The sequence below is a fragment of the Lichtheimia ornata genome (assembly GCF_029851405.1).
Source record: "Lichtheimia ornata isolate CBS 291.66 chromosome Unknown scaffold00025, whole genome shotgun sequence".
In the NCBI taxonomy this organism is placed as follows: Eukaryota; Fungi; Mucoromycota; class Mucoromycetes; order Mucorales; family Lichtheimiaceae; genus Lichtheimia; species Lichtheimia ornata.
The window spans coordinates 309,247-325,247 of NW_026695345.1; the positions used below are offsets into that span (position 1 = coordinate 309,247).

The 16,001-nt window shown below is 44.5% G+C and overlaps 5 protein-coding genes across 5 annotated transcripts; 3 read left to right on the forward strand and 2 right to left on the reverse strand.

Annotated features, from left to right (window-relative positions):
* Window positions 1–201: 201 nt before the first annotated feature.
* On the forward strand, window positions 202–2,303 carry O0I10_006020 (uncharacterized protein; the record flags this gene model as incomplete). The annotated part of the gene is made up of 10 exons (XM_058486055.1): window positions 202–269; window positions 340–404; window positions 469–547; window positions 648–905; window positions 978–1,041; window positions 1,127–1,277; window positions 1,379–1,465; window positions 1,542–1,610; window positions 1,693–2,085; window positions 2,185–2,303. The coding sequence occupies 10 exons, from the start codon at window positions 202–204 to the stop codon at window positions 2,301–2,303; spliced, it is 1,353 nt and encodes a 450-aa protein (XP_058343250.1).
* Window positions 2,304–2,946: 643 nt separating this feature from the next.
* Window positions 2,947–4,933, forward strand: O0I10_006021 (uncharacterized protein; the record flags this gene model as incomplete). Its single annotated transcript, XM_058486056.1, has 2 exons — window positions 2,947–3,370; window positions 3,432–4,933. The coding sequence occupies 2 exons, from the start codon at window positions 2,947–2,949 to the stop codon at window positions 4,931–4,933; spliced, it is 1,926 nt and encodes a 641-aa protein (XP_058343251.1).
* A 1,451-nt stretch (window positions 4,934–6,384) lies between these two features.
* O0I10_006022 (uncharacterized protein) lies at window positions 6,385–9,876 on the forward strand (the record flags this gene model as incomplete). Its single annotated transcript, XM_058486057.1, has 5 exons — window positions 6,385–7,242; window positions 7,327–7,631; window positions 7,713–8,257; window positions 8,312–9,415; window positions 9,476–9,876. 5 exons carry the CDS (start codon window positions 6,385–6,387, stop codon window positions 9,874–9,876), a joined length of 3,213 nt encoding a protein of 1,070 aa, XP_058343252.1.
* Window positions 9,877–10,196: 320 nt separating this feature from the next.
* On the reverse strand, window positions 10,197–13,453 carry O0I10_006023 (uncharacterized protein; the record flags this gene model as incomplete). The annotated part of the gene is made up of 3 exons (XM_058486058.1): window positions 10,197–10,657; window positions 10,721–10,934; window positions 10,997–13,453. 3 exons carry the CDS (start codon window positions 13,451–13,453, stop codon window positions 10,197–10,199), a joined length of 3,132 nt encoding a protein of 1,043 aa, XP_058343253.1.
* A 119-nt stretch (window positions 13,454–13,572) lies between these two features.
* Window positions 13,573–15,866, reverse strand: O0I10_006024 (uncharacterized protein; the record flags this gene model as incomplete). Its single annotated transcript, XM_058486059.1, has 7 exons — window positions 13,573–13,812; window positions 13,883–14,045; window positions 14,109–14,796; window positions 14,854–15,078; window positions 15,144–15,504; window positions 15,561–15,784; window positions 15,839–15,866. 7 exons carry the CDS (start codon window positions 15,864–15,866, stop codon window positions 13,573–13,575), a joined length of 1,929 nt encoding a protein of 642 aa, XP_058343254.1.
* Window positions 15,867–16,001: the final 135 nt, after the last annotated feature.

Below are 16,001 nucleotides of genomic sequence, written 5' to 3' on the forward strand. Positions count from 1 at the left end.
GCTATGTTTCAAAGCTGGGTCGAGTTCCCAGGATCTCGGTTCGATCATCAGGGATGCATTATTTTATCCAGGCGATCTTTCTTGAATGAGAAGATTTTTGTGTCCTATTTTTACCACCATCCGTCGCTCATTATTTTCAAGCCTTCCTTCCTCTTTCTCCTTATACATCAACTTTCTTTCTCTATAAAAGAACGGCACCTCATGGCAAGCCTTGTTGCGGACGCTGATTGCCACTCGATTATGCAACCATCGCTATCTTCTTTTCCTTGGTACGATACATTGACCCATGTCTCTAAACTTGTGCATCCATTGTTTTCTTTATCTGATGAATGGCATCAGGCGTTATCAACTAGTAATCCTTGAGCAGCCTATTCATTCACGCATGTGTGGCGTCGGGGAAAGAGGTATGCTATCTTTCAAGGTAGACGTTATAGATTCTAACTAAATTTGTGTATGTGTGTGTTCTAGTTGATCGAAGACCCATTGATCCTCCACCAATCGTACAGCTCAAGATCCTCGGCAATGACTACAGTGAAGCAATGAATCGGTGGGTATCAGTAAATCAGGAAAGGCTCAATGCACCCATTGGGTGAAGAATTTACTTACATGGTAAAACCGATTTTGGTCACCATGACGACCATCACTAGTTTACATGCCATCTCGCCTCACATTTTCCTGGCCGCCATGTTGGTCCCTGCCAATGAATTACATGAAGGATCCTTTCAACCAAAAAGTAACGTCGATACCACATTCCACAATAAGCTCACCATTGGAAGCAACGTATCATCAATGCACATGTTACGCGGACTAGATGGCAAGGAAGGTGCTTATTTTGTGTTTCCCGACATGTCGGTTCGTGATGAGGGAATATATAGATTGAACATGTGCCTTTTCGAAATCCAGCAGTAAGCTATTCTCAGCGTGCCTTTTAACGATCCAAAGAACCATGGAAGAATTCACGTATCCTTTTCAAAAAGATCCTCGGTAACGTTTCTCCAATCCACCGTATCTGATTCATTTGCAGTGTATTCGGCAAAGAAGGTAAGAAAACCAATACTAGACTATATTTGAGAGTAATTGAATAATATCAAATATACGCTCACATGCAATGATGTACCTGCTGTAGTTTCCAGGAATGCACATGTCATGTGCTCTTGCATGTCATTTTGCTGAGCAAGGCTTAAAAATCCGCATACGTAAAGAATCGAGGAAACGGTCAGCAGCACAAAAGTTTAGGAGACTTGATGAATCAACATCGGGGATGGACCATAAACTTGGTAAGCATTTTTGACAAGTAGTGGCAGGAGGACCCAGTGGAATGGGAAACTTATTTACATGCATCGTATTCTTTGTGTTTACGTTGGCACGTGACATGTAGTACAACAACAAGCAACGGATGAAGATTATAGCATGGAGGATGTTAGCCAGCTTGACGTGACCATGATGGGTATGGTTGGGCAACGAGGTCAAGTTTATAATAACAAAATGTGAGGTATATCAAAGGAGTGCTTGCTGAGCTGGTGTTGGTCATAAAAACATAGTCCCAGTGTCCAATGTGGAATCTGGCTTTCTTGTTTCTTCTGAGAAGACTAGTTCGGGGGTATCAGAAAGTAAGTTAATGTTGGTATATATGTTTCCTGTATAGTTGGCATACAGTAGTTTGACAGGGCGTGGCTTCCTCCTCCTTCTCAGAACTTCCAGTATCTTCCGACATGCTGCACAAGGTCGCACCAAGTGATCACCGCATATACAACCTAGGGACACATGCATCTTCACCGCCACCTGCATCCGCCCACTGGAGCACAAATGCGTGGCATGCAGCACCTGACCTTGAGAAACGCTTGCCAGGTATACGGATCGCGACAACAACAACATCCATGGACCGCCCCGATCACCATTACATACCCAGCATAACAGTATTACCAAATCCAACTCAGATGAATGATGCGCATGAATCCTGGAAATCGGTAGCATGGCAACCACGACCACCACCACAACAACAACCCCAAGATCCATCCTTGCAATGGGGAAATGAGGTACAATCAAAAAAGGTCTCTGAAGACCCTGCTACTACTACTGTATACGGTAACATCTTGCACCAGCAAACAAATTTACCATCATCGATGAGCCATCAAGTACAAATGGAATCATACGATGATTATCATCTTCATCATCATCATCAAGGCGCCAAGCAACAACATCATCCAACAGGACAAGACATGCCGCCTATGTTACCATCACTTAGGGAGCAACTCAAAAGCATTGGCGTGTCGTCTTCTTTTCAAACAACAAGAAGCAGGTGATTGATTTGCCAATCAACCAATACATTTAAACGATCGCTTAGACCCATTTTTGATGAAGAGCTCAGATAGACTAAAAGGTCACCAAGATAAATTTCATGATGCGACTTGTTATCATTGCTTTTATGGACGCATTTTCTCGCATACTCTAACAGGGGTTTATATATGTGGTGGATAAGGAAGAGGTTGAAGGATGCAAAAGAACGTTAATGGTAAGCATGTACATAAGCGGAGCATTTGTTCAGGTCATGCACGAGACAAGCGTTTTGTGTCACATGAACGTTTCACCAGCGCCGAAGGTATGTATGTGCGTTCTCATGCGTAATCCACGGCCACACCCTTAAATGTGATAGCATTTATTGTATATAGCTATTCATGCTTTGTGTGTTCATTCATCCAAGTTAAATGACTACGGAAGATGGCTTTTGTTACTATAGCCGCGACGACCCGGCATTGTCCGCTGTGGCATGTTTCAGTGACCACCACGATGCCACCATTTTCAACGTATTTGACATAAAGCCATTTAAGAACATCTTTACAATGATCCCAATCTTTGATAACATCCTTTTCATAATGATTGGTAGATGCATGTGTGTGTGGGAATAGTTGACCTGTGCCTTGTTCAAAATTCATGCAGCGATATTTGATGCGTGACCTTAATCATCCCTCTCCTTCTCCCATTCCTTATTCACGCTCCCACACACGCTTTATCATCATGGACACGCTTAAAACAGTTGCACACGACGACAAGTTACTCATTCCCAGCACATTACAACTCTTTCGAACAGCATTGCCTTCTGAACTTCTTTGTAACATCTTTGCTCATTTGTCCCAGTCCGATTGCTACGAATGCATTCTCGTTTGCAAGTTATGGTATCAACTCGTGCCTCAATACGCAACAGGAGTATGGCGTACGCTCGTGCTAAGAAGCGCAACCAGTCGACAACGAATAACGCACTTTGTTGGGAGGCATGTCAAAGAAGTGAGGCTACACTCGTACCACGAATCCAAAGTGCTGGCTGATCTTGCATGGCTTCGACGTTATGGCGCAACACAAGTATCAACTTTATGTAAGTGAATGATGGGACCACTTGAGCATTTAATCAACTAATAGCAATGAGGTCATCCTAGCTATCAGCTATACCGTAGGAGGAGGAGGAGGAGGATGGGATGGTGGTGACAAGGGCAGCATTCATCAATGGATTCCTGCACTACCGCTCAATCATTTGACACACCTTACGTTACGTATTGGAAAACCAGGCATCGACATCATACGCATTGTGGAAGCATGTTCAAAACTTGTTCATTTGTCATATGAACTTGCTGATAATGGAACCGGCACTTTGACACCCGATTTGCAGATGGACTTTATACGATATTGCAGCCAACAACTTTCATTCAGCACGATCTTATCCCTTCGCTCATTGTGCGTCAAATCATCATTACTTGATCATTACGAGAAACGCCTCCTATCAACATTAATACGACATAGCCCTGATCTTCGGGTCATATCACTTTTGGGATTATGGCCATTTGATATCCGCATCATCCATGACATGATTCAGCCTCTCAACAATCTCGAATACCTTGCATGCAATGTGGATCGATGCTCATGGCTCCTTGATGATACCATTCTTCTCAATCGTCGCTCCACTTCATCCAGCAGTAAGATCCGACAAGGATTACGAGGTCTTATCCTTCAAGGTTCACCTGATTGTTCACCTGAAATACTCTCCTTTATTCGAGAGCACCAACACACATTACAGCATTTGAATTTGACGCTTGGTTTCCATCCTCGATATGATCACGTTGTTTGTGGGTTGCTAGGGCAACTGGATATGGATAAGCTTGAGACATTGCATTGGTCTGGTTGTAGCAGCAATCGTTATGGCGCCGCACTTGGATCCATGCTTGGTCATTGTCAACGTTTGCAAAAGATAGAGCTTCCAAATCTGGATGGTGCTGATCGGCAATGGACACATGCGTTGGCGAGTTTGAAGGATCTACATACATTATCTCTTGGAATTGACGACCCATGGCAAGATACCAATACAGTCATGGCTCCACCACCACCCCATTCAGCCACCACCACTGAAGAAGAAGAAGATGATGATGATGCTACTCCCACAGTCGATGTTGTGCTTGGTGAATTGTTTTCCGTGTTCGCTCGACAAGGCGATAGCTGTCGATTACAAAACCTATCACTCAAATTGAGGTTAGGAGAGGGTGCCATGTGTCTTTCGCTATTATCCAACATACGCTCGCTCAAGAAACTTGCCATTTGGGGCCTTGCTTTGGCAGATGACCATGCTGTGAGTCAAATCACCAACCATATCAGCGCTAGTAAGCAGATGGAAAGGCTCTGTCTTGTCTCGTTTCGATCACTTGGTCGTGATGCTCTTGAACATTTGAGTCACCTACAGCACCTTCGATGTCTCGCAATCATTTGCTGCAATCAATTAAGCGTCATTGGATTGGAACAACTCGTACAAACATGTCCACAACTCGAAAATGTCACTGTGGGTCAAGTTCATCAAGTCGATGGCGATGTAACTACTTGGCAATCAATCAAGAAACGACTCGGCATGGATCCTCGATCTCATCCCCTGTATCCATCAGTCATCCTATCCTAGCTATTATCATTTGTGTAAATCAATCAACAATATTATGTACATGTTTGGAAATACGGCATGCATTAAATAAGTTACCAGGGTTCTCAAATGTTTGTGCTGTTGTTCTTCTCTTTCTTATGTAAGCTTTGTTGCGCAGGATCACTCGATGCAACATGTATGGAGCTTATTACCTAATCATATGAAGAGAACACAAGGTTTATCAAACCAAGTAGTGACATAGATATCGTCGTTGTATCCCTCTAATTTAACCCGCCATTCCGATTCTTTCATTATTCATCATCACACAATGTGCCATTTCTTTGTGCTGTGCGCGGTACTTGTAGTTCATGTACACCTTGTACCTGCATGTTTGCGTAATCGGTGGGTGGTCTTCCCACGCAATGTTACAAGCTGCTAAACATGGACAACGGATGTGGATGGGAGATGTGGTATTACCTCGGGATGTTTGCATGTGCCTCTGAATGAAGACTACCCGATCTTTTCCGTATTGGCTAAACCACCAAATGGTAGCACATTTTAACAATTTGGATGAATTTGCCCGCATAATCGAGATATGGATGCTTTTGCTGTTATGGTTTTGTTTGGTAAATCCTCCGGTAGTGGTCAATCAAGAAAAAGAGCCGGCTGGATGGCTGATGCTGGTGGTATGTAGGGTCACACTTTTCGACATATGGGGCTTCCCAACATCATTGGGTGCTCATCCCATTTTTGTCAACACCAGCTACTAGCTTTTTTTAAAGTAAACTTTTGGATAGCTGCATGCATGAGTTCCCCATTCTTTGGCTTTTAAAGGTGATATGCATCATCCCTTTTGGGAAACAAGGGCTCATTTTTTCTTTGTGATTCTTGAAAGCTGCTTCTCTTATATCTGGGATAATCCGGTATTGAATGTAAAAGCAGCTACAGAACGTCCCGTGCCTACGCACGAGTCTTTTAATTACATCATTTTTCAGCAGATACGGTGGATCCAGCTGGATAGGTGTCCTTTATTGCGGGGTAAAATATGCTGTGTGGATTTGGTGTAGCAACAAAGCACTTTGTAGTAGCATGGGAAATGATACTTGCTATATTACAAACATCACATCTAAGCGCTTACGCAAACTTGGGTTGGACTTGAAAGGGTCAGGAGAGGCAAGGTGCCATTGGTTGGGATACATGTCGTCGACGTTGTGTGGGGATGCTTTGTGTGACATGTTTCGACCTGGGGTAATAAGTGGACCCAGCCACCCAACCGATATCGACCCATCCGCTTTTTTTTACCTTTTTTTTGGCATCCTTGGCAAGGATTACAAACACCGTACGACTGTTTCTTCCTTTCTTCCCTGCATCAATCTTCAAAAGTAATATCTAGATCAGAAAAACGACGTCGATTGTACATACCTTTTGGCTGAAACATGACAGCTGCATCAACAACCCCTTCTTCCCCTCCGCAGGACACTCTTCACCCCACAATGATTGATGAGCTGTGTCCGACGCATTATAATACACAACGACCACCGCTAGAAGATAAACATGCAATATGGTCATCATCCTATATAAATCAAGGCAATCCAACATCATCGGCTGGTTCCATGTTTTGGATGCCAAACAACAACATTTACCATAAGCAAGATGACGTTCAAGAAGCAACAGCAAATGAAACGTGTGCAACAAAACAATACGACAATGAAGACACTATATCGCTTGACCTATTTACTTTCAACATGCAACAACACCAAAGTTACAATCCCAGCTTTACTATTCATGAGGAGCAGGCTCCTTCTCATGCTGGATTGAATCGTACCTTGTACCAAGTAGGCGATGGTAACGATGCTGTCGCTACTGCACTACGCACAGACAAGAGCACATCTGCTAGTAACGCCGATCCAAATACGCCTTCATCAACAACAAGCTTAATAGCACCGATAAGCAAAGTAGAGCGAGATGATGATCGTTCCATTTACGACAACAATAGTAACATGATGCCAACGTTACATCAGCACAACGATAAAAGCAACGGCTCGAATGACCGATCATACCTTCTTTGTTCAAAGTTACAGGTTACTGATTACGGGAACGTCCAACGAGAGGAGAATGAGCAACATCACCAGTCATTTGCTATACCATCATCATCATCGCCTCACAATGAACACGCCTTGTCACCACTTCACCCATCATCTGTATCATCATCATGGTGGGCGACCATGTCTCCTCTTGCATCATCATCATCCCCTTCTTTAAAACGACATCCACAGCAACCAGCTTCGTTATCATTTAGTGATTCTGACGCTGTCTTAAATTTTTTGCAATCCGAGAGCGATCCTTTTCCAGTTAAGTTTAGAAAAAAAAAACATGTGTTGTATGGTGCATGTGTTAACTCTGTAACAAATACAACGCCCAACTTGATCCTACAGCAGCCTAATGCACCACCGGATACGCAACAATGGATGCCACCACCTGATGAAAGATCAATGGTATCACAACATAGCGCCTTTAATCAGCAGCAGCATCATGAAGGATCATCGTATGCTATGATGCCAAGTAATGGTGGTAGCATTGACACTGGGAATCATCAACTTTTAATCGACAATGTGAAGCAATGGCTCCGATCTCATTTACGAAACTATCTTTTGGCGCCAAATCCCGTGGCCATGGGAGAAAGGACCATTGTAATCTTAACAGGCAAAGTCGCACAAAAAAGCTATGGCACTGAAAAAAGGTAAAATAACAACCCAGAATGATTTACATGCATGTTGTTATGTGTTCAAACATTCATGTATACATACAATGAATCATGTAGATTTCTTTGTCCTCCACCCACGGTGATTTTAAGTGGGAGTACTTGGTGGTCGGCTAGCAACAATGAAGGAGGAGGGGGCAAAGTGCTACCGCCTATACTCAAGGTGGTCATGTCGACTGAAACATCCGAGATTCAAGAGGGGCAGGTTGATTGGTATTCTACATCGGGTGCCTTGGTGGGTCAAACAGGCTTTCCACCACCGCCTCCTCCTCCTTCCCCTGCATTACACGTTGCACAGCAACCTTCATCTTGTTTATCAGGACGAAATTCCCATGGTCGTATTAGAGCAAGCTTTGATAGAAGCACTATTAGCACCACAGATCGAGATTGGTATCGAATTCCTAAAGGAGATCCTTTGGTGGGCGGCAAGTGTGTCCTCAAGCAATTGTATGTCAATGATGTCGAAGAAGGAAGGCGTAAACAAGTTGAATGCTTAGCCCGTATCCACTTGGCTGATGGTACCATGGTTGGCACGCTGGCGAGTCGATCTATCAAGGTTATCAGCAAACCAAGCAAAAAGCGGCATAATTCAGCAAACTTGGATTGTAAGCAAGACGTTTATTACTTAATGGCATGCGTTGACATTTTTACAACTTTAGCTTGCATTCGTCACGGCACGCTTGTTTCTCTGTTTAATCGTATACGATCGCAAACGGTGTCGACAAAGTACTTGGGTGTATCAGCATCACCTTGTCAATCCAATTCTTCAGCCACCACGCTACCATTTATTTACCCTGGCCAATGTCATGGTGATCAACCACCACCATCCAAAGACAAATGCTTTAGTGCACGCACTGGAAGCTGGGAACCATTTGTCATTTGGTTAGTAGACACTCAATGGAAACCAGAGCAACATCCAAATAATGGACATAGCGCTCAAAGACAGCAAGCAAGTGGAAGACAAGATGACATTGCTGACGAGTATATTGGTGCCAATTGTGCATCAACATTACGAGGAGGAGTACCCTATCCTTCACCACCTGCTATAGCCATCAAGAATCGAACACACCAACCGTTAACGATTCACTATAATCAACATGTCGTTCTTCAATGTCTTACCACTGGTTTGGTGAGCCCTGTAATGATTATTCGCAAGGTCGATCGTGCATCCAATGCTGTTTTCGGTGGTGCTAGTATAAGGCATTGCTATCCACACGCAAGTAAAAGCATGTATGGTGGCGAGTTTGGTGACGAGGTCCTTGGTGAACCTGTATCGCAGTTGCACAAGGTTGCATTTCAAATGGTTACCGAGGATGTATCAGCATCTGGAAATCGACATCATCAGAACGATTCAATGCCACAGTGTGGGGGATCATCAACCTATTTGGCATGTTTCCATGATACCGTTGGCATGCATCGCACCAGCAATACTCGTAAACCCATGCCACATGCAGCCCAACAACATCACGATTTGGATACACGTCTTCCAACACGTCGTCGAATAGCATCAATGGGTGGCAATAGTGCTTACATTGGCGTTCCTCATCTACCTACTACTACGGCAAATGGTTATCATCAACAACAAGATTTGAAAGCTGAGCCTCGATCTTTTCAAAAACGTAGCCGATCGATCAGCGGTGGTGAAGGCAACATACGATTTTCCTCGTCAGCTGGTGTCTTGGATCCTACGAGTTGGACCGAGCTTGGGGCTTATTGGTCTGAAAAAGTACCCGATTCAACTATTTGGACCATTGTTGGCACAGGTAAATTATCCGTGATACGTAATAGCAACCTTTTATTCATTAATGTGTATATACCAAAAGAGTGCGCAAAGTATACAATATGGCAACCTTCACCACAAGCATCATCGGACAATCCACAGCATATGATCCCTCGCGTCTTTAGTTACTCTCGCTCTCCTTCTAGCACGGCTCAAAAAGACATCAGTGATCCCGATTCATCGCAAGAGCACGATTATATAAGCCTATATGGGGAGCATTTTTCAGATCAACTTGATGTTTGGTTTGGTGATGTACGATCCAGCCGTTGCGAACATGTGGGTCGTGGACAAATTGTATGCAAGGTACCTCCAAAGAATACATTAATCAACGCGGTAGGCGTTATATGGAAAAACGAACGCCTATGCAGAATCCCTCTACTATTAGCCACCAAAGATGGCAAAGCCGTATACAAGGCCAACAAGCATTATGCATTCTCACCCTAAGTCTCTTTCATCTCCTTCATGTGCCAAAATATGTTGTATCTATATACCCATGCATCATCGTTATGTAAATCATTCATCAACATCTCTCTCTCACACACACTAAGGTAGAACGAATTCCGTATTATTATGTTTGTCTAGCAAAAAAAAGCAACATGTATAAAAGATGAATATAAAAGGATGCGCAAAAGTGGGAGTAATGAAGAACCTATGCATGTGGATCTATAGTAAAGGTTTCTTGAGGAATTGGTGAGGGAGGAAGGATAAAGGGTTGATGCTGTTGATAAAAAGATGGGTCGAGTGTGTTGTATAATATAAAACGTCTAGTCGCTGTCGGTGTCGGGTTCACGTTCACCACCTTCAATGAGCCATTTGAGTTTACGAGCACGACGACGAGCATCTTGATCCTTGATTTCTTTTCTAGTCTTCTTTTTCTTCTTGCTGATCTTGGCAATGACCTTCTCATCATCCACTTGGGCTTCATCTTCCACAGCGGATTTGCCATCCTTGGTCACGTGGCCACCTTCAACACGCCATGTTTCAGGGCACAAGGCTGATGTAAATTCTTCCGAGTGAGAAATCATGACAACGGCACCTTCCCAAGACTGGATAGCCTTTGCCAAACCACCAAGAGCATCACGATCCAAAAAGTTGGTAGGTTCGTCAAGCACCAACATGTGTGAGTTGTTCCACATAGCAGCAGCAATGACAACCTTGACCTTTTGACCACCACTAAGCTGACCAATCTTGCTGTATTGTGCAATCTCAGGATCCAAGCCAATATCTATTACATCATGTAACAATTAGCATGTGCCATTCGATATCCTCTTCCATTGCAAAGACTTACCCTTAAAGTGTTGACGGATGGCATCGACTGTCAAATCACGGTACAAAAGACCTTCACGGGATGCTTCCTTGTCATCGAATTCCTGAACAAGCTTTTGGAAACCAAGCTCAAGCAACTTTTCACGACCCATCCATGTGTTGAACTTGTGTCGCATACCACGCCACTTGATCTCGTATTGGAAGGTCTTCTTCAACTTGGCACGACCAAGCAAGCACTATAGCGTATAACTCCTATGTCAGTGATCCATCATCTTGCCAAATCCATTTGCATACATACCTCAATTTGGCGTTTTTGTCCATCCACTTCGATATGCTTTTCCATTTGCTTGGCCTCATCCTCGGTCCATTGGCGAGTTTCCTTCATGGATACTTCCTTATCTTCACCAGTCTCATAACGCCATCTCAAATATTCCATAGGAGTGCTTTCCAAATGCTGTTCAAGATGGTGGAATGCGTGCTGAGCAACGTAACCAATACGCAAAGCAGGATGGCGCCATACAACACCCGTTTGAGGAATAGCTTCACCAGTCAAAAGCTTGATAAGGGTGGATTTACCAGCACCATTGGGACCAATGACTGAGACACGGGAGGACAACGAAAGTGAGATGGTAGCGTTGTACAACGAAGGAGTAGATCGGCTAGGATATTGGTAGGTACAATCGGTGGCCTTGAGAATGGCTTTGGTGTTGCTGCGTACGCCTTGCAACATGGTGGGCTTGGGGAAAGAGAAGCTGACTGAAGACGAGTCGAGGGTATAATAATTGGCAGCTGGTGGATACTTCTCGACAAACTTGGAGAGATTGCCTGGGTATAGGCGCAACTTTTTTCTGTCATAGTGCAAAATGTGGGTACACACAGCATCCAAGAAACCAGGGTCGTGGGATACAATCAAACACGTGACATTGGTTTGGCTGACAAGATAATCTTCAAGCCACTTGACATTGGTCTGATCCAAGTGATTGGTGGGTTCGTCCAAAAGCAAAATGTCGGCCTTAGAAAGCACCGCACGGGCCAATTCCAATTTCATCTTCCAACCACCAGATAAAGTGCTCACAGCGACTTCCAAACGGGCATCATCAAAGCCAACAGATTCAAGACCAGCCTTGATTTCCTCACGAGTCAAGTTGGAGAGGTTCTTGTCTTCGCAAGTGTAATCGAGAACATTCAACGAGGTGTCGGCACCTTGAGCAGCATAATCCACAAAAGCGGTCTTGACTTCATCTTGAGAGGGGAACTCTTCAACCTTGCCTTGATGAATGGATCGCATCAAAGTAGACTTGCCGGCACCATTCTCACCACACAAACCATAACGCTGACCACGATGAAGCTTGAGCTTGGTGTGATTCAATAGCAAACGAGTACCATAAGCAAGTGAAAAGTCTTCAATGCGGCACAACTCCTCGCCTTCTTGTTCCTCAAATCCATCATCAACATTGCCGCCACTTTCTTGGTACAACTTGTAATAGTGATCAAACACCTTGTCACACATGCTGGGAATGTCTCTTGCCATAAGCACAGGCGTCATGCTGATAGAGATACCCTTGGTCCATGTATCCTTGACGAAGAGCTCTTGACGCACCCAATCAGAGATCAAAGCACCAACATAGGTGATGTAGGGGCTGAAGAATGAATCGAGGAAGCCTTGGATCTTGGTAGCTTCACCACGCACAAACTTGGTAGCATCATCCATGGATACGGTCAATACACCATTGTTGTTATCATCCTTGGATTCACTGTTGACACCAGCATCCAAAAGGGTCTTTTTAGCTTGGCCACCAATTTCACGAATCTCTGGGAAAGCAGCACCTTCAGCTTGATGATCGACACCAGGATAGAGTTGAGGCAAGAATTGAGCAGCAGTGCGTGGGTCACGAACGAGCTTACACAAGTTGTCGATAATGATGAGCGTTTGGCGGATCAACAAAGTGGAACGTTCATTCAATGCACGAGTAAGCAATGGCACCATGATAGCAAGCGTAGGGCCATTCACTTCAGCGACAAAGGTGGTGCATGCAAGTTTCTCGATGGTGTTTGGTACATGCGTGGGATCACCCATACACAACACAAGATCCTTGAGATGGCGTGCGATATCAGGGTTGCCACCAACGGAGCATACGGTCATCATGGTCTTTTGTGCTTGAACAGCCACCTCGTTCTTTGTATCAGCAAGACAATTGGACACCATAGGAATGATTTCTGGAAGGCATTCACCAATCTGTTCAGCAGCACGGCCCGTAAACTTGTCAAGCAACTTCAAAGCACCCAACTTGGTTTGCCATTTCTTGGATCCATTGGCACCCATACCATCAAACAAGCGAGGCAACAAGACTTGAGTAGCTTCAGGACGCACATGGCTCACCAATGTCTCGGCTGCCATTTGTGCTGCTTCTTGAACAACGCTGCCTTTATCCGCATACAACTCCAAGAACAAATCCAGGTACGATAAGAGGACTGGGACACCAAGTTCGCCAAGGATCTCGGCCAAAGCATTGAATCCAATCAAACCACCTTCTCTTTCCAAGCCAGACTTTTTGTTGCGTGCTGCCTTATTCAACTTGTCAAGGATCCCATGATGTTTGAGCAAAATCAGACCACCGTCCTTTACGATCGTCGCAAGCTCACGAGCTGCCTGGTCGCATTCCTCGCTGGTGGGTGCAGTGTTGATCTGCTTCAAAAGATCGCCAATCTTGGTACTAACGTCCATGGCTGCTGCTGTTGGTTCTGCGACAGGCATATGAGAACGTCAAGCAAAAGGAAGAAAGAAAAAAGAGTGACAAGGATAGCTCTTCAAGGTAACCACCGAAATAGGGGTTTATTTGGAAACTTTTTTTTCTAACGCAGCAACCAGTCGCCTTAGGTATAAGGATTAAGCGATCCGATCAACAAGCATGGAACTTGAGTGCCGCTGGGAAGTTGCGATTGGTCCTCACTTGCTGCTGGTAACTGCAATAACCCATTTGCTTGCAAAAGGCTAAGCATGCGACTACTCCTTTGGCCACCAGTGGATTCAGCCACAAATTCTCCTTTGGGTGTCACCGATACTCGTACGCGATGATATTCAGGCCGAGGATCCAAGTAGACTTGTTCAGTAATCTAATAGAAATAATAATCCATTGTTGATAAGAAGCCTTGTATTAAACCCCACCCCCATCTCTTTCTTTACCTTCACTGGAATAATCGGATTGGTAAATTGTGCATATCCTGCAATCTTTTTCAATGCTGGGAGTACAAACAAATAAAACGTCACTGTAGCCGATGCTGGGTTGCCTGGTAATGCAAAGATAAGCTTGCCAGTATCAGGGATTGAAGCAAACGTTGTTGGTTTTCTATACACATATATAACATATCGAATGAGATTACAGCATACGTATTAATTTATCCACACATACCCAGGCTTCATTTTGACACGTCCAAAATGAATCGTAGCTCCGAGCTTTTGTTCCAGAACGGGTTTCATGAAATCAGCTTCGCCCATCGATACGCCACCGGTGGTGATCAATACATCCACTTTATCCAATGCATCCCGTAATCGAGTCTCCAGATCATCCACAGTATCCTTGATAATCCCCAAATCCATCGCTTCAAATCCTGCTCCTCGTATAGCACCCAACAACGTGATTCGGTTCGTATCACGTATTTCACCTCGCTTGAGCTGCTTGGTTGCCAAATGATCCACTACTTCATTGCCCGTAGATAACACGCCCACTGTAGGTTTGCGATAGACCTTGACGTTTTGAATCCCTGCAGATGCTAATGCACCCAACTCGCCTCCCACAGGTGAAATCACTTGTCCTTTGTAGCCGACAATGGTTCCCGTTTGACAATCACTGCCTATCGCTCGTATATTGTCACCCGCTTCCACTTTGGCCATGATTTCCACTTGCAATTCTTCCTTTCCATCATCGGACATTTTCACCAATCGTGTATCCTCCACCATCACCACTGCATCCATGCAATCAGGCACAAGTCCACCCGTAGCCGTACGCACGATCTCATCCTCGCTTACAGTAGTGGTCGATGTGCTATCAGATGCAAGGGATACTGATCCCACAGTGTATATGCCTGGTCCTTTGGATGCTACATTGATACCTTATTAGTATTGAGAAGAGAATGAATATGCGTATGCATACATACCACGCACAGCGTAACCATCAACAATGGATGCTCTGTAACCTGGCACAGGTTCCACCGAAACGGCGTCTTCAGCTAGCACGTGCCCGATAAGGTTCTCAGAGACTTGCATGGAGATAGGGTCATTGGCAATGATCTGTTGTCGAGTAGTCGAATGTTTTCTGACAAGGGCTTCAGCTTCGCTCATAGGGATGATGGGATAAGGAGATGTACGAGCTCGGAGTGCAACTGTGAATGAAACGTTTTAGTTTTTCTTTGCCCGAAAACAATTTTGCATGAATTAACCTTATTACCTGGAGTATCCAATGATGCCGAAAGACCCTTATGTTCGCCATGATCATCCGAATGATGCTTACAACGATGTCCTCCCACTTTGTGATGATGATGATGATGGTGCTGATGCTGATGATGAACAGGATGTTGCCTTGATGTGTCACCACGTAAAAGATCCAAGCCATGTGGCACAATGTCCTTGATAGCATCCCAGTTTTCTTTGCATGCCTTTGGTTTGCCAGGGAAAGTGATGATCAAGGTATTATGTCGAATACCCGTGACTGGACGAGATAAGGCTGCAAAAGGTGTCACAGCTGTTGAAGTTGCAAGTAGCACATGCGTCAATCCTGGAGTGTGCTTTGATAAAAGAGGATCGATTGCCTTTTTACATCACATGTTAATCGATGCTGCAGGAACATGATCATGACGTTACCTACTTCAGGTGTCGTATCGCGTGCTGAGAATCCCGTACCACCCGTGACTAGAACAAGGTCAACTTTGACTTGATCGCACCAGTGCTTGACAGTTGCTTGGATAGCATCAATATCATCGGCAACGATAGCTTGTTGTTGGACGCTGTATGCATTGGCTTCCTTCAATAGATCCACTAAGAGAGGTCCACTCTTATCTTGAGTCGAGTCTTGAGACGCCGTGTCGCTCACTAATCGCACTGTAAGTCAAAGAAGACATGGTGATGAGCACATGTAAAAGGTACCTGTCAATACACCCGCTTTGTATAGCATGTTGACTAAAGGGAGAGCAATGCAATGGTTAATTGAGACATTGAATAAAGTAGAGTGGTCGAACTTACACACGTGAGTGAGAAAGAACAAGGCACACAGCACCCGCCCATTCAGCAAAGCGCGGCGTCCTCTTTC